General features: G+C 45.6%; 1 protein-coding gene across 1 annotated transcript; it reads right to left on the bottom strand.

Annotated features, from left to right (window-relative positions):
* Positions 1-938: 938 nt before the first annotated feature.
* Positions 939-2,578, bottom strand: LOC124300578 (juvenile hormone acid O-methyltransferase-like). The gene is made up of 6 exons (XM_046754812.1): positions 2,436-2,578; positions 2,088-2,296; positions 1,837-2,008; positions 1,483-1,615; positions 1,262-1,409; positions 939-1,139 (listed from the first exon to the last, which is right to left on the bottom strand). The coding sequence occupies exons 2-6, from the start codon at positions 2,272-2,274 to the stop codon at positions 943-945; spliced, it is 837 nt and encodes a 278-aa protein (XP_046610768.1). The 5' UTR covers positions 2,275-2,296; positions 2,436-2,578; the 3' UTR covers positions 939-942.
* Between the last annotated feature and the right edge of the window lie 15,729 nt (positions 2,579-18,307).

The raw sequence follows: 18,307 nt of genomic DNA, 5'->3' as shown, positions 1-18,307 counted from the left end.
ATTTTCTTCTTATCTTGTTCGATCGCTAATCACAAGTAGGACGGACGGTAGTCCATCTTCACTCGTCTTCTCCTCCTTCGTTGGCATGTGCTGAAATATCAATCCGTCGATCGATACGTAGAGGGGTTGCACTCAGTTGCTTCGCTCTACGGGTAAGAAGGGAAGGAAGGTGTGCCCCTCAAGGTATTGCAGTATCGATGCGTGAGTAGATCTTGCAGTTAAAACGACGGTAATTGAAGATGCAACGATCTTACATTGTAATTGCGGCATCGATATCGAGAAGGTACAGATCCTCTGCCAACTCGTTCATTAAGGCCTTGTACCAAGACGTCCTGGTCGCGATGGTCCTCGTACCGGATCCCCATGCTTGTCCTTCGATAAAACGCGTGCGTGAGGCAACCACGTCCAGCTTGCTTCAAGTTAAAATAAAGGCTGATAAGTGATAAGTGTCGTCGACGGGAGGCTTTGTTGTGGTTTTGACGCATGACACTGTACGCAATTCGGATAGGCATCCATCCGGAGTCGGATCGGCGGTATGCTGCCCTCTGTAGCTGACGGTGTGACGTTGTTGACCCGGTCCGTGACCTCTGGGTTGCGATATACGGTTCCCTTGAAGCGATGTTCTTGAAGGTGGTTCACGTAGTGAGATACAAAGGTAGAAAATGGATTGGTAGAAGGTTAATGAATAAATTTCACTTAAAATTAGATAGTCGTTTCTTTGGGGTATTGGCCTTAGACGTGCCTCCGTCGTGTTTCGCGTTATTCTGAGAAGGAGGGAGTGCTTTATTATAACCCATGTGACGCAGTTTGAAATACCACGTCACAACATATATACATGTAAATTTTAAGAGAAGAACAATACTTGCGTTGTTAGATTACCGGTGCGTATTTTATGTTATACTTGAGAAACTAGATAACAATTTCTTTTTCTCATTTTCAATATCACTTGGCAATTGGTTTCCTTAAGTAAAGCACAAATATGTAATATCTAGACAACATACTATATTTATTTTCGTTGCTGTTACTTTTGTTGAAAATAATCGTTTCTTTCACCGCTTCTGCCACCAGGTCTTTAACATATTCTGACCTGAGGTCGACCGGCATGCGTTCTATAAAAGGATTCACCGCCAGCATGAATTCTGAAATAAGCATCACGATCACACGATGAGAATAGATTTCTACACTTGACGATGATGATGCTGTAGGCAATTCGTCACCTACCACGATTACTTCCTAGTGATTAAACAAAAATACATCTTACTGGTCAAGGTCTCCGGTGTGTCAAAGATGTAACTTCTTTCTCTGCGGCTGCAGTGAAGAACCTCGAACCCTTCGTCTTGGACCAAACTCTTCAAAGTCTCACGGCGTTGTTCGGTGTGCTGAAATAGCGGTATGTAGCGATCCACGTCCTGTAAACAAATCGAGGAAGCTCAGATGACGTTTCGGTCGGATGGAAAGTTGTCGAGTGTGAAAAGAACTCACCTTCATGTAGGGTTGATAGCGAGGCATGGCAGCCAACGTCTCATACGCTTTGAAGCCAGGGTTGTTGGCCAGGAATACCAATAGGGTGCTTCCTCCTGGTCGAAGCAGAGTAAAGATGTTTTCAAACGCCTTGCTGAAACAGTTAGACCGGATCAGGAATTTGCATAAATATTTCGGGACTCGTCTAGAACCAATCCGACTCTCGACCAGCAGCTATATGCGGGAATAATAAATTACCGATCGATTGAAGAATTAAAACGAGTCTCCGAAAGACTGATCGTCATTTCTGCTTCTTCAGAAATTTATCAAAGGTAATGAACAATTGTCTAATCAAGACAACTGTCGAGAACTCACCGCATGTTCTGGCACCAGTGTAAACAGTTGTATGATACGACGTGATCGAAATGCTCAATTAAATCCTTAGGCAGATCGGAAGACTCAATGTCCAGTTTGATAAAGGACAGTCGTTTGTTGTCTCTGTATTTCGACTTCCCGAAATTGAGCATGGACTCGGATATATCCGAACCTGGAGTGTGGCGGAATGCATGTTTTTTTTTTTAGTTTGACAAGGTGTTCGCACGACTGGCCAAACGAGACGTACTCACATAATACGGTGGCCTTTGGGTGTAGCTTCGGCAAAATAAAATCGTTCACCACGTCTCCAGGACCGGATCCGATGTCGAGGCATCGTCCCGACATATGGCCGATTTCTTTGGCGTACTCCTCCGTGATGTCATGAGCATCCGATCGTTGAAGACCGTTGGCCGCCGTGTAGAGGGCTGGCTTATACATGGTCTTGGAGTTCTAAGAACACCTGCAAGGTGATCGACATTGATTTGGTAAACACGTGGGGTAGACAATTATTTCCAATCAAAAGCGAGCCAATTAATGGAAACAAAGGTTTGCTTGTTTCACTCTGTAGAAGCTTGGGTGACAATGTGGGAATAATTTACCCTACGACGTCTCACTTCCGGTTCGGATATGAACGCGAACTCCGTCAACAGTTGGAAATCCGCAATGTCTCGGTGGACCCTTCGGTTTTCGGCCGTAGTGTTTCGTCGGACCTTCAGCGGGGAACTTCTAATTCGTTGCTTAATGTTGAACTGGTAAGTGCCTCGGTCCCCTTTCGACTTATATAGCCCTCTCTGCCACCACTCCGCAGTCCAAGTCACCGGGTGTATCTCGTCTTTAACATCGCCTTTGCATTATCTCGGATATATTTTATAAAAATAAGTATCCACCATTCAACGTCGGTTCCAAAGTTGAAAATACTTTGCCCGATCTTCCGCACGATTTTTCAAGCCAAGACCATGATTATCCTTGATTCTGCGACTGTTCTGCTCGATTAATTGTACCATTTCTTTTTTCAAAATTATTTTAAGACTCGAAACAATTGACCTCGAAGCGAAATGGTCAATTGGTTAAACATTTTGCAAATAGGGATTCATCGGTTTAATTTATTGATAGAATGATTTTTTTTTTGTTTTTTTTACAACTTTACACGATTACCGTTCATCTCTGATTTATTCTCTTAGCGTCGTTGTTGAACGTACCGATCGTTAACTCTTGCACCGAGGAGTGATCCTTTATTCAGGGTGCAAATACAGACAAGAAACTAGTAGAAGACCTCCTTGGTGTACTCGACATCAGTAATTTATACTTCGCGGGATTATTTTCACTCTTTTTTTTTTTTTTTTTTTTTTACGACTTCTTTTTATATTTTCCAATTTCCCAGAATAACGACGCGTCTACTCTCATGAATAAGAAATATGAAACTCAGCCGATGTCCTCAAAGTTTTCGTGCCACAAGAGAAAAGATATTACCACGCAAAATCATTCGCGAGAATATTGAAAATTGTATTTTATTGTACGAGGAGTATGGATGGGAATTATTGGCACTCGATTATTCGCTGATGGTATTCATCTAATCGTACAGATAATATCGGGTCTCTTGCTCGATGCAAACGGATATTGTACAGCCACTTTTAACGATATAGATTCGACGGTTATTGTACGGGGAAACAAATGGCACAAGAATATCTTCATACGAATATGATCAAGGCACGACGTTACAATATCACAAAGGAATGAATTATCTCTGGGTCAAATAAGCTACCTATTGTAAGAGACTCGTCAGAGGTGAACATGGAACAGCTATTTTTGTCCCGAGTTAAACCCTCCGGCGTCATTCTAAACATCTGACACACTTTCCGCGTTTACAATCCCGATCTATCCACATTCACTTTTTCTAACATGTCTCTTCGCCGCACACCATTCAATAATTATCACCATATCGTTGTCGAGCCATTTTTATTCTCTGTTCTCCATTACGCAGATAATGTAATATTATTACCGTAAAGCTTGTCCAAATAAGCGTTTACTTATACTTGAATTACATGGACGAAAGTTGTCTCAGTTAAGAAGAAATGGTTGCAATGCGGTGACGATAAAGATTCCTTGATGATGTATAGTTAAAGCCGCAGGATCAAGTCAAAAATTGAGATGGAAGTGAATTGAAGTATCAGTAAGGCTGGATAAGGTGAAATCAGAATGACTTATCAAATATCGTACAGAACAAAAAAGACTGCTTTGCTAGTTTAGTTTTTTTTTTCACAATTAGTCAAAAGCCACGATATCGCCTATTCCGTTGATCCGATTGAATTCGACAAGGTGAAAATTTTGCTGGCCGGCCGATCCGAAATTACTGTGAATACTTAAACGGACCATTCGTAAAGAGCCCAAAATATCGCGCAGGTGAGGAGATTCGCTGACAGCGATGGCAAAGAGTGAGAAGTAGATTTTCCGGTTAGGATGGAATTGGGAAAGTTTTTAGGTAAGGTCACGGTCCTTCGTTGGTTCGTACGAAGGGGTTGTCAACCGTCCGGAGGAGGTAAGAGTCGAACGGACGGGCACTCGGCCAAAAGGCCTCCCGTGCCTCGGCAGCATAACAACATTCTCAGTCCCAAATATTGATGAGCCAGAAAAAATTGAGCACTCGCACTGTACACGTCGAGAGACACTCGGCTCGATTTTCCTCTTGGCTGCAGCAGCATCGCGGGTCTTTCGTGGCCAGTGCACTCCTTCGGTTTCGTCTTACCCCTCCCCGCCAAGCCACCCCGCCCAGCACCCTTTCTCCCCTTGGTCTTGGAAGGTCAGGTTGATTCGAAATATCAAGAAATATTCTCTCCATTGCGTCTCCCGGCGTATCGTCGCCTCTTTCAGGCTATGCAGGGTTCGGTGCATACTGCATGCAGGAGAGGCGAGTAAAGAACGCGGTTGTAAAAAATAAAGCAGTGAAAGAAGAAGAGCGAAGAACGCTTCGGGGTACCATTACAACCGTCTATTTTGTGTGAGGTCGTGAACCTGCGCCAGCCGACGCGATGCTGGCCCGGGAAGGTTGAGAGTCCCAATTTAAAGGGCCCAAAACTCGTCGAACGAGTTGAATGGCCTATTTGCTCCGTGCCAAGGACCAGCTTAACTAACCTAGGGTAGAGAGCTGCTTGCTCGGCGAGGTCCGATCCGATGGGTCAGAGCATCGCGAATGAAACCCGGGATTTCAGGCATCTTTAGTATCTACCTTCGATCGCGTTGAGAGGCCATTTTGCAACCCATCTCGAACCGTCGTGCAGCATCGAGCGTCGTGGCTATGACATTGCAATCTGTCTTTTGATCTTCGCAATCATCACGAATAGATTCGTGCATGGTATTATTTCCACCATAGTTTCATTGGCGATTTCCACTATCCCAAGGTAGGGGCAGGTGGTAGACGGGAAGCATCTGCATTAGTTATAAGGGATGCTCTCAAGGACTGCATGGAGAAAATTCTCCTCGCGGCGTTGACGAACTTGAAATTCAATAACAATTTGCAGTACTGCTCCTGCAGCGCGAGATGGAAGTTTCGAACTAGAAGCTTGCAGGACGGCTCGACGTCAAGGCTGCACCGAAGGCTCTCCGAACTTGAGCCGCAGGATGTACAGGGTGGCGAAAAATAACTCTGGTGGTAAATTCGCGAACGGCATCAACAAATGTCACGGGGTGTTTGAAGATACTTTGCACAGAGCATAGAGGCGCTTTCCAAGGCTTTCCAATAGCGCTAGGGTTCCAGTCCTTTATCGCAACAAAACGAATCACGCAGGACTCTCCTCGTATTAGATCCTGATTTTCACTTGGAACCTTATCTTGAGGGCACGTGTAGGTATTTGCCTTTGGACGAGTGCCCTGCCCCTACTTCGGACCTATTTACGTATGCGTCGACACACTCCATACACAGTCACCCAATATACAAACTCACCCTAATCAAATACATATATTTTCGCCAGGGGGCGCGTTTGTCGTACGATCTGTATAAATATGTTATCAGATGGGTGGTGGGCTATTTGTCTCATTTATAAGTATATGTTACAAGTTCGCTTCATTCCTGTTTGATTTTCACATTGTTGCTCCAAGACACTGTACTGGCTACATGGGGGTATCTCACGTTGGTTTATATTTTGCAGAAGAAATTTAAATCAGAAACACGCGTCGTTCTATAATAGAAAAGAATTAAGGGCACGTACGTACGTCAGTTTGAAGAATCGTTTTTGGTGGACAGAGTCAAGTTGTTCTAGACTGTTTCAGAGATGATTCTACGCAAGATGGGATCCAGGGATTGCGTTTACATATTTCAATATAAGCAATAGAACTACGGAAAGCTGCCCATATTAAAAGCAAGAGCTTCAGGTGAAGCTTTTCGGTCCCCGGTTTTTGAAGAACGCCAAAGCAATGGCGCCTCGAAGTTCTCTTCCAAATTGCAGGCTGGTATCGTCGACTGCAGTGCGCGCCTACCAACGACAAAAGGGACTCCAAGTATTTGCTGTTTACGATAGGAACTTATAACATCGCGAGGTGTACCGCAAGCATCCAATACTCGATCAGCCCCTGCGCCAAGGAAAGATGGATGTCGGCGTGCAAGGCAATGATAGATAGACGGTGTACCGTGCCTTGCTAGGCGGCCACCTTTCCATACCTTCCTTCCTTCCTTACTTCCTTCCTTCCTTCCTTCCTTCCTTTCTTTCTTCGACTTCTTCTCGGCATCGCCATCGGCACCGCGACCACCGCCTCCCGGTGAGGCTGGGACCCTCTACTTCTGTATCGAGTGGCATAGACGAGAGCCGGAGCCGAAGCCGGAACTGAAGACGGAGGTGGAGGTGAAGGGAAGTGCAGAGAAGGCAGGCTTTGATAAATGACTCCGTGAAAAAATCCGAGTCGATACGTCTTGCTCAAGATGCGGGCAGCGGTAGCGGCAGCCTCACCACCCACCGCCTTACATTATACCCGCGGGAAAGAAAAAGTCGAGATTGCGATTAAGTGGGACCCTGGATTAAACCGTCTTTCCCGAAAGGCCTACGTCCGTCTTTCTCCCTTTTTCGTTCTCTACGTGCAGCTCGATCACCCGGACTCACCTATCCCCATCCCCAATTCTACTCCTCCTTCCTCATCGCGACTCTCATCTTACAGGCTTCATCTCCGAAAGGAACGGAGATCGACTGATGAGCGTCCTCTTATCCGTCTACTAGTATCTAGTCGTCGAGAAGCAGTTTCTTTCCTCTCTCTGCGCGGCCTTGAACTACTACCGCAGTAGGCCATCTGGACGTTAACCTGAGGGGATTGATTTCGTTTCCAAGATACAAGGACGGGTGTGGAGTTGTCATTTATCGTCCAACCGAGCTCCTTATTTACCGAGTATTCCTGTTACGCTGGAACGACGGAATGCGATTCACGATTAGAAAGATCGTTTCCGAACGAGACTTTTTATTTACAATCACGTCGATTTAAAGTTTTCGTTCGTTGAAGATTGTGAACACTTATTTTAATCGTGCTCAATATCACCTACGATTAACGAAATTGAGCGCAGATACGAGAAGTTGGAATATAATATTCAGCCTGTTGTTGAGAGAAAAATTGAGAATCAGATATGACGTGCTTTATAATTGATTCATCGTTTGTGCGGACGGTTTAACTGGAGGTTATTTTTGCCAGGTCATCTTGTAGCGTGCCAAAATGGCGACTGGCAGCGAATTGCATTATACAGTCGGGCAGGTCCGAATGGTCCAACGCCATGATTTCGCGGGCCGGATCCGAGGCAGATGCTATCCTCCATTAATCTCGGGGAAATCAGAATTAGCATAATTGACGGAGTGGAGAACGCGTTCCTACCGTGCGGTGCGCCATCTTGTATAATTCGCCGATATATCTCACTCGGCGTCCTCCTCGAGCTTGGCATATAAGATCCTCGCTCCTCTTCGCCTCCCGATTCGCGGTCCGTTGTTCCGTCAAACGGTCATCCAAGTCCCCATATTCGCCCGCTTATCAGTTATACCTCGGATACCTTAACCTAAAACACGATCAACGCTTCGCAAGACGTCATCGCCGGGACGTGGGTGCAGCTCAGGGAGGCGGGTGTAAGGCTCTCAGGGCGACGGAAGACGCGGTGGGACGAGGCGGCGTTGCAGGGGCGGATGGCGACAGAGTCACATCAATAATACATGTCGTCTGCCGCCCCCCGCCTCCCGCCTCCGCCGTCGTTGTCGCGACGCAGTTCCTCCGCCGCCGCCTTCCATATCTTAAGGCTGGGAGCCCGGAGTCGCGGGATCGCGCGTTGACGCAGCTGACCTTTAACTCGGCTCATTGTTCGGCCAAGTTTCGAGAGTCTTGGCTTGCGACGTAAAGTATCAGGACCATCCTAGGCTTGCGGTTCCGACAAATTTTACTCCGAGGTCCCATTCGCCGGCTCACTTTTCTTCTTCTTCTTCTTCTTCTTCTTCTTAACAGATTATCCAGTGGATTGTGTACTCTCGTCAACTTTTCTCGTGCTCCTAGAGGGACTATTTATCAACCAGATATTCTCACTCTTCAGGTGCACGGATCTCCACGTATCGCTACATTTATTACATAGTTGGTCGCTAGGCTTGCAACCTGCGGATCGTCATATTTTCACAACGTCACTTTCAAAGTCGGGCCTCATTCGTTTCGTTTCATGCTCTGGTACCTGACAGTTCTGTGCTCGGTGCCAAACGGAAGTAAAAATATTTGCCCTGGTTTTGAATTTACGAAGGAATGTTTTTGCGGCTGCCATTTTGGTGCAGCCTTGTCTGTTTCTCTGGTGCTTCAACGGCCCCTAGTCAATCCTCCCCTCTTCTCCTCGTACTCTTATAGAGGTCCTCCTCCCTCCATTTCCCCCGTTTGCCGCGGAGCGAGGCACACCAGTAGATATTACCGAGAGAACCATCCATTTTAAATGTCCCCCTTAAATCTCCAACACCAGCAGCACAGCACCCACTGCTGGTTCCGTTCGGAGCTGATCCCCGCTACCTTCTCGGTCCCGGTACCGCCACCACCGCCCCTAACTTTTATATCCACCTAAATCCATCCATTTTAAATGACGGATATTTTCTCCGAGCGACTCTCTCTCTGTATGGATTTTTATATTTTCCTTGGTAAGGTTGGAAAGGAAGGTTGGGTGGAGGGATAAAGTCGGGGGGTGGAGATGAAGGTACGGAGAATGCGAGAGAAGAGGAGAAAGAAATAAAGCGAGGGTGGGAGTGGGCGGGGGGGAGGGAGGAAGAGGCAGAAACCAGCGTAACCTGCCGTTCAAGGAAGGGCGAGGGGGTGCGGTTTATTGTCGGTGCTCTGATAAAAGAAGTGTTTTTGCTTTCGGCCAAGGACGCGACGCGCGCCATTTTTTAAATTCAACAGAATTGTAAAATTTGAAAAAAAGTATGAAGAAAAATCGGATAGCTCAAAGTAAACACTGCAAATGTTCATTTCGGTTTCTGCTACATAAACGCCATGTGAACATTTACAGGTATACTCTACGGCTTTACATGTGCGGCTACAGCCTGCACGGTATGCAACACTGCACGCACTTCAGTATTCCGTAAAGCGATTGTTAGGCATCGAGAGAAAATGCTCCGTGGTAAGAAGGATACCATTCGATACGCCCTCGATGCTGAAAATGACCAAAAATTGAGAAGCATAAATTCTGCAGTAGTAACTAGTGACAAATTTCCAGGATTAACGCAATTTCATTTCATTTTCAAGCCCGTGATACCTGGTGATTTTCCGCTAAGCCAAGATGTTAAGCTTTCAATCATAGAAAGCTACGTGAACGTGATGTTCGGAGAGACTTGATCATCAATTTCTATTTTTTCACAGTCTGTTTTCATTCGTTGAATATTCATCAGGGGATTTAATCAAACGCTTATGGATATTTGGGTCCTCTGTAAACGCCCGTCAAAGCACTAAAATGGATGTGAACATCTCACGGTGTCGAGATTTTCCATCAAAATCCACCACGAAATTCCCGCTGCGCGGTATAGTGTCAGAGTGGAAGACGTTCTATCTCTTTAAGAGGACAGTGCCTCTAAATCGATACGGCCAGCAATCATATTTCCAGGTAAATGTGGGTTCTTCTAGTCAACAGTGCGATGCGGTATGATTCGAGTTTAGATCGACAGAGGTGACACGTTGAAAAACTCCTCCAATTCTAAACTATCGACCAAGGATGTCCCAAAACTTATAGACTCTAGCAAAATCGTTCTACTCTGGCTAATCGTAAGTGTAAATATGGGCATGGATGGATCGTCCATCGGATAAAAGTCAGGCGTCACGTCGACGCTGCATTTTAACAATATATTTTCGTTTAGTGAGTTTGTTTTCTGTTGTAATATCTAGTATTTGTAAATTTCGTAGGTATGCAGACACGCGTTGGCATGCGTACATATATGAAAGTTCGAAAGAATCCCCGTGCGGATGTAGGAATCATAAAAGTAAAAGGGGGGGAATTTTGCGTTCGTAGATTGTGCTCTGCGGTATTCTGCACCCTCGCGTTTCCCCTCTCCGCACACACACACACACACACGCGCGCACGCACATATAGGTACGTGTATAGGTGTGGTAGTTTCGCGGCATTTTCCTGGAAGCACACCATCTGCTCGCTCGAAGTAACAAAAAATCCTCGTATTCCTGAGAACTCGGCTGGGTCTTAGCTTCGCCGGTGAGCTTTAGGGCGTCGCGAGTTGGATGGGATGGGATGGGATGGGATGGGGGGAAGGGGGCGGGCGGGGGAGGCGGAGGGTTGGGAGCTTAAGTGCTTCGCTGCCGAGTGTCTGTCTCCTTCTGGGATCGAACCCAGAACTCTCTCTCCAGGATTCCCTCCCTCCGCTACGTTCCTCCCGTCCACCCACCGACGTCCCTCTTTCTGGGATCGAAGCGTCGCCCTCTCTGTTCTCGTCGGGAACGTCGGGGCGTTACCGCCTCCCGACCTCCGGCTGGCACCCTCAGCCCCCGGAGCCGGCGCTGCCACCCCGCCGCCGGTGAGGGCTGCAGTCGGCATCGGGGAATGCCATTGGTTCCGGCGACACTCACAGACCAATGAAGAGCACAAATACGGGAAACTCGCCGCGAACGAAATCCTCGCGACTTCTCTCCGCTGCGCGCAGGACGACTTCGCCAACCGAAGAGCCACTCCTACACCCCTAGAAACGTAGGTTCGATCCGGTACCGCAGTCACATCCGAATCTGGGAAACTCCCGGATTGGTCCGTGCAACGGAAACGGAGGAATTCTCCCATTGGCGAGGATTTCTCCGTTACCACTGTACCTCCGAGCATTTTATTGGAGAAGTTTATACGGAGGCTTCTTCTCGCCGACAAGCCTTTTCATTGGCCTCGGTAGCACCTGGTGTCAAAACACCGCCATTCCATTCCTGAAACCCTGAATCCGATGTACAGTACTTGTCAGTGTAAGCTTGGAAACATATTATGTATTTTGCTGAATTTTTGAAATTACCATCTTCTCGCTAGTTTTGAAAAGTTCTTGCACCTATAACTCGCGAATCCCATGTGGTGCATTTTTACTGTACTATTGTTACCTGTTCCCGCATGTTTTGGAATTCAAGGTAATTTCCCAGGGGCCGGCATCGCTGGTAGGGCCGCCTGAGACCGCGTATACATACGTAGGTGAGTAAAAGTGCGAGAATGAGAAAACTGCCAACGACTTTTAGCATCCTGAGGAACGCGGTAAGGGGGTGGTAAAGTTATTCTACGGTGTTTGACTAGGTCCGGGGGTCGACGGTCGCCTGAATTTCGTCGCACCGTCGTACAGTCTTGTAAGCCACGCGATATTTCGAGGGGCTTGAGGAGATCCGCGACTTCAAACTTGCACGTTTAAGCCCTGCAAAGCCTCGCGTCACGTATGCCAAGAATTTCCCAAGTACTCGGTTTCAAGTCTGGAGGCTTTTCAAGAAAGTGGACCCGTCGTTGTTAGCGACAAAGTGATGATAACGAAGAGAGGAAACAGTTTATTTCCCTTATCAGTAATCCTCGGACTTACAGAAACTTTTCATTCTTCATCAAGTTGCATACATGTAGCTTCGATCGTCTTTTCGTTCAGTCAATTGGTTTTAAGTTTATATTGAAATTCGTACGAGACACATATTCAAGAGGGTTCTTTGAATAATTTTATCGGCTGTGAAGAGCTTTTTTAATCAGCTATTTTCCAATTTCTTCGTCGATAAGGATAATTTATGAAAAATTCTACGTATTTTGATTATCCAGCAGCAATCTTGATGACAGTGGAAAACAGCAAACTTCAGTAATTGTTTCCCAAAAGTTGCGTAGATATTATCATAGATGCACGTTTTTTGAATAATCAGGAACTCAAGTATTGACTGATCCAAATTGTCACCAAACCCTCTTTGCCCGTCACTTCCACTATGAATCATGCCGACGTCTAATCTCCTGACTAATTTCGCATGTTTTCGCTTGACGAAAAGCAGTGAGAACCGTTGTTGGAAAGTTGAATAATCGAAAAATTTCGTTGAAATACCCCATTTTTGGAATGTCAATCGACCGTCGAGGTGTTTGCATCTCGTGAAATTAATTAAATTCCCGCGTTCCGACCTCAGACTGGAAAGAAAAAAAAAAAAAACATTTCTCTGGAGTCAGAAAATTAAAGTAAAATGAGTCTAGCTGAAGTGTATTTCGAATATTAAGTTTCGATTACAAATAAATGAGCAACACGTAACTGTTTAGTGTGATCACAATTGTCGATACTAAATTTTATCGTGATTGCAACGGCAAGTTGTTTGCACAATGCTTACTTTGTTAAATTTTTCAATCGAATAAGTCCTTAACATTACTTTACTTTCGCATCATCATTAAATTATGTCATCAGTCAGAAAAAAATACAGAACGAGTGACTATATCCTAAAAAAACAGTAACATGTACAGTAAACTTTGTGGTTACAGCTGGAAAAGTAATTTTCACTCGTTAACAAGACACATATTTTTCGGTTTTGGTTGAAAATCAAAAACATATGACAGTTGGAAATTGTTCTTGGTGTGCTGAAAATTGTGCGGCTTTAGAGTGAAGATCGAAATTTTTATAACGGGCCATGTAGCGATGGCCACTCAGCTGGAAAATAATGAATCGAGTCTAAAAAAATAATCGAACACGACTCGATTGAATCCGTAAAAATTAATCGAATATTTCGTTTTCTTTTTGAAACGGTGCAATTGAAACCAAAATTTCGTGAATTTCAGTACGTAGCGTTAATGGTGGAAAAGTTTTTTGATAATCTATAGTTTCATTCAAAATATTTTTCAATTTCAGGTAAAAATATTGATTCATCTTTCACTTATTACATCAAATAGGTACTCAGTAAGCAAGACAATGACAATAATTGATACTTTAATCACACAAATTGATATTGTGTTGCATCGTTTATGGAAGTAAAAAACAAAAACCGATTGCGAGGAAAAATAATCGAGTCGTTTCATTGATCGAGTTTAAAAAAATAATTGATTGTACTCGATTAATCGGGAAAAAATAATCAAAAATCGGGCCAAGGAGTCTGGAAAAGAGGAAAAGGTCTGCTTTCGCAGACCTGCATGTGTCACATGCCGCGAATTAAGCCCCACGGCGTCGTTCGCCGAGGTAGGTAATAACCGAGTCGTGGCACGCCTAGTGGCATCCCTTACTACGGTGGTAAAACTCTTTCTAGCCACCCACATGCAGCTGGTCCTGGAATCTGAAAAGCACTACCGTTGGCGAAGAGCTTGGGCGAGCCGCCGCGTAAATTGAATAGTTACAGAGAAGTGCGGAGCTTGCGACGTTCGGCTGGAAATCTTTGAAACTTTTTGGAAAAAGTTTTAACTTACATTCTTCCATGAATCGTTGATTTAATTGTAGTTATTTATATACCGTTGTTATCGTTGAGTGAGCGCCAATATCACCGTCAAGCATTTTCAAAAGCTCGTAACGGACTTAAGCTTTAAGTACGCGTAGATTCGTGCAATAACGATGCACGTATAATGCAATCAACGCTTCTTCCGCAAAGAATAACTTTATCAGAATTATGTATGGCTCTACGAACCGAAACATCGAGTTACGTCTTACACAAAATAAGAAATAATCTCATTTTCTCAGGGCTCTTGGCTTTCTTGTTTTTCATTTTTCGTACCGCGGAGCTGATTCATTAGCGTCTAATTAACGGGTGAGTCAGGGGATGAAAGTGCGGTTATAAAAAAATATACGGGGAAGTTACGGTGTATAAACTGCATCGAAAGTAACTGCACTTGCCACCGCGTCGTCGTAATTACTTGATTTATTATTTCTCAATTCGTACAGCCGATGTGAAAAGCGTGTTGAAAAATTTCCAACACTGGATATAATGCATAATATACTACAGTGTGTAATAGGATATATACTCTCGTACATCGTAAACATTATACACATACACTGTGCAGCGTTAGTTAATTGCTTGACAAAATTCATATTCCCTGTTCCTTTATAACCAAGTTTAAAAAGACGTCGACAATTTTCCGCTGACCGCAAGCTCTCGCGTCTATACTTGCCTGCACGTGATCGTGCGGGGAGGGTAGGTACAGGCAACTGGTCGCGCTAAAAAGCTCCTCAGCCCACACACGCGAGCTTCTCCTCACGGGAACCTTTAGTCTGGACCACAGGGACAGGACCCTCTGTGGCGGTGGCCTATGCAGAGTGAAGGGACAACTGCGAAGGTTGTGCAACCGCCGTTTTTCGTTCAACGGGATTTTCATCTGAGCTTAAATTTTCCGTAGAGCTCGATTGTTTTTCGCGCGAGGTGGTTCTTTCGCCTGGAAAACTAAAAAGGACGAATCGAAGCGACGAAACGGAAGGGAAAAAAAGAAAAAAAATAATAAGAGAAGAAAATATTTCGTGCAAACGAAAAAGAAGTAATACATGTATACATATTTATTGCATGCATATATAGAGTGAAAAGATCAGAGGGAACGAAAAATGGAAACGCGAATAAATAAAAAACGAGAGTAATAAAAAAAAATACGAAAAAAAAAAAAAACGGTAAAGCTGGAACAAAGCCTCCTCTGGCCTTATATACCGACCTCTCTTCATCCCTCCCAATTCTCTCGCCGAGTGTGCGGCACACAGTAGCGGCAATGACAGATACAAATAGAGGAGACGACCTGGCGGAGCCGCGCCGACGCTCTGAGTAACGAAAGCTCCGCTCCTTGGGTGGAGCTTCGGAGCTTTCTACGTCATCAGACGTACAGACGGTACAACAGAGATGTAGAAACCAATGCGCGCGGACGAGTCGTCGGGCGGTTTTGTGGGTGGATGAGGAGGAGGCGAGGCCGACGACGTCTGCGTAGAAGACCGAGGGTGAAACCATCTCGGTCGAGTTACGCCCTGCGAACGCGGTATTTCGGCAGATCGGGAGATATCGAAACTTCAGAGCTTATACCCATCTGCATATCGCGTGCAATGATTTTACCGCGAAGAAATGGAACGTGCCGTGAGAGACATTCGCATTCAGGTTGAACAAGATGGCGGCGGCGGCGGTGGAAGCGGCAGCTTTCAACCCATAGGCGGAAATCTTCGAGACGTGGTGCAGCTTGGTTCCGCCGAAGGATGTTAGTTATATGGTGCTTTCCTCCTGGCCTCGGAGCCGTGCAGAGACGAGTTACACCGGAGCGGAGAGAAATGGAGAATACAGATCTCTCCGAGTGGCTCCGCGAGTGCCTCGGAGTGGAGTGCGAGTGCCCGGGGGCCTGGATCGACCCGACGGCGTTCCTCCCCCGCTGCCCCCACCCCCAAACCCCCACCCCCGCCCCCGGCCCCTGACCCTCCGACGTCCTTTCGTCTCCGCCACTTCGCCTCCTCTCCTCCTTCTCCTCCTCCTCCTCCTCACCACTCCTCACCGCTCTCGTATTCTCTTACGTACCTCCTGGCCTCACTTCCCCTCTTCCCGCCCCTACCTCCCACCCCCACCCCCACCCGCACCCCTCGTTTCCAAATCGTCTGCAGTCCTCGGTCGTTTCCTCCACGTCCTCCATTCCGAATCCTCCGCACCACCGTTTTCCACCTTCGCTTCCGACCTCCCCCCCTCCGGTTATACTGTATACTATACCCTCGATGTGTCTGCATCTCGGCTACGCCAACGACCTGCACCTTCGATGCTATGCGACTCGGCGAAATATCACACTCTATGGTAGCCTGTGCCAACCTTTCTTAACAACGTTTCACCCTGTAAGGTGAGGTAATAAATATGTTTGGGTTAGGAATTTGACATTGATATCAGTCCGCGGACGATAGGCTGGGAAAGGGGGAAATTAACATTATTCGAGAAACAATGTTCATAGCTTCGTCTTTGTTGGAAGATGAGTGACGGCTTGGTAGCGCCATTTTTGTAGTTCGTACTTTAGTCATAGAGTTACGAAGTAAAGAATTGGAACAAGACTGATTTTGAGAGGTACAGGGAATCACGTTACATCGGTAGAAATACATTCGAAACTGAGGACATTTATAGGTAGAATGTAGTGGTCAAAATGGATGGATCAAAAACGAGAAGGTCAAGTAGCCAATGTTTTAGCTTGATGCTGAAAACTACAACGATTTGAAGCCGTCGTAACTTTGATTCATCAAACAGACAAGTTATCCTAAAAACAGTAACATTGAACGCGATTAGCAATCACCGTCGCACAATGTGCAGGACTTTAAATTGATCCCAACTCTAAGATTCACTTCTTAAATTCAATGCTGACTTCCCATTGGATTCTTTGAAAAAATATCAAAAAGATCATCATCAGACGTTGATGGACACAATTCTATGACCGAAAGGGAACGTCTACTCACAATCAGTACGTATTCCATCTGCCACAGTCCAAGCGAAATTTTATGAAGGATGAATAAATCTGTGATACGAGAAGTGAAAATCCTTCCGGCGTGCTTCGACGGCGTGGATTTTTGTCTTTTCATGAGGGCGAGTGAAGCACACACACACATAACTGAAGGATAGACGTACGATCCGCCGGCTTTCCCGGCACTCCCGACGCCTCGAACGTCGGTCGTGTTTACCTTGGACGGGTTGAGGCAGAAGCAGAGGTGCCCGGGTGTAAAGGCAGACGCCTTCCCCGTTTCATTAGAGCCACGCATTCATGATCTCGAGTGTGTTGGACGTGCGAATATAGATTGAGATGGGAATGAGATCGTTTTTGTTACCCGCTCTGGAAGAGCGCGAGGTGTCGGCGAACTGCACCCCGTACCCTGCACGCTTTTTTCATCCCCTTTCAAAGAGTCGCACACTCCATCCGCGTCTTCCAGTGTTTGACTGGTAAATATGAATCTTGGCTCATCAGCTCGCAATCACTCGAATTCCCGTCGTCGACGTGAATCGTATCGCTGAATCAAACCGAATTTACTTATCTCGAGTACCTGCTCATTTTGTAATTCGATCGACGCCAATTTGCTCGCACTCGGACCCGTGCAAATATTCGCAATCAAGACTAAGGAGGACCCTTTCTCGCTTATAATTCATTGGCTTATTGTTACCTCGATCACTCTTCATTGCCATACAGGCATTTTTTACGCGCAGTGGTTAACGCTGAACTGTTTACGACTGTACGAGTTTCGTGACATCAAGGTTTTTAAAGGTGTTCCAGGCGGTGTGAATGGCTGGTATAAATTATCTGTTACAGAATAACGTCTCGCTGTATCATTTTCTCAACGTTTCTTACTCGGCAGCGCCGGTTATCGACCGAAACACGAGTGCATCGTGTTGCACCACCAGCTTCCTAGGTGACTCTACGCGCGGATTAAAAGCTTACTCTAAACTTACGAATCTTTCGTATACTTGATTTAATGATAATAGTCTAATGATGAAAATTAAATTATATTTCAATAATCGCCAATATTGAGCTCTTCATCTACAGAAAAATGGCCGTGTACTATATTATGGTTGAAGCCAATAAAACTATACTACCACTACTGCTATCAAATTCGTACGGTTCATTTGTTCGTTTGCCTGTCGGTTGAAAAAGCTCGATATCGCAAGATTTCGGACTTGATGAAATCAGTCGCATGGAATTCGACGCTTTTGATTCCCAGACGCATAAGCTGCTGTGCTTTTCTATAGTCAAGGTCTTATGATTGCATTTCAGTTGACGAGATCATGGTACAGAGCGCATAAAGTATAAGACCTACGTCATGTAGGTGGTGGCTTGTCCCATACTCCGAGAAGTTGGGCAAAAAGTTTTGAAAGAAGGAAAAAGCCGTTGAGCTTGTTGCCCGATTGGCGATGGAAACATGATTTTGCGTATCCGTATCCGAAGGAAGGAACGCGGCATATTTCATCAATATTCCACGACTGTGCGTGCATGCATATTGTACTTATACACAGATTGATGTACCTATATAGATATACGGAACAATGACGTGACCATGTGCAAAGAAATGACGGCAAGAGTGTAACGCAGGCCGATGTAAGGTTATAAAGGTTTTTATTCCGG

Source organism: Neodiprion virginianus, chromosome 3 (genome assembly GCF_021901495.1).
Source record: "Neodiprion virginianus isolate iyNeoVirg1 chromosome 3, iyNeoVirg1.1, whole genome shotgun sequence".
NCBI classification, from domain to species: Eukaryota; Metazoa; Arthropoda; class Insecta; order Hymenoptera; family Diprionidae; genus Neodiprion; species Neodiprion virginianus.
Note: the sequence above shows the minus strand (reverse complement) of the source record. Positions and strands in the feature narration are given on the sequence as shown.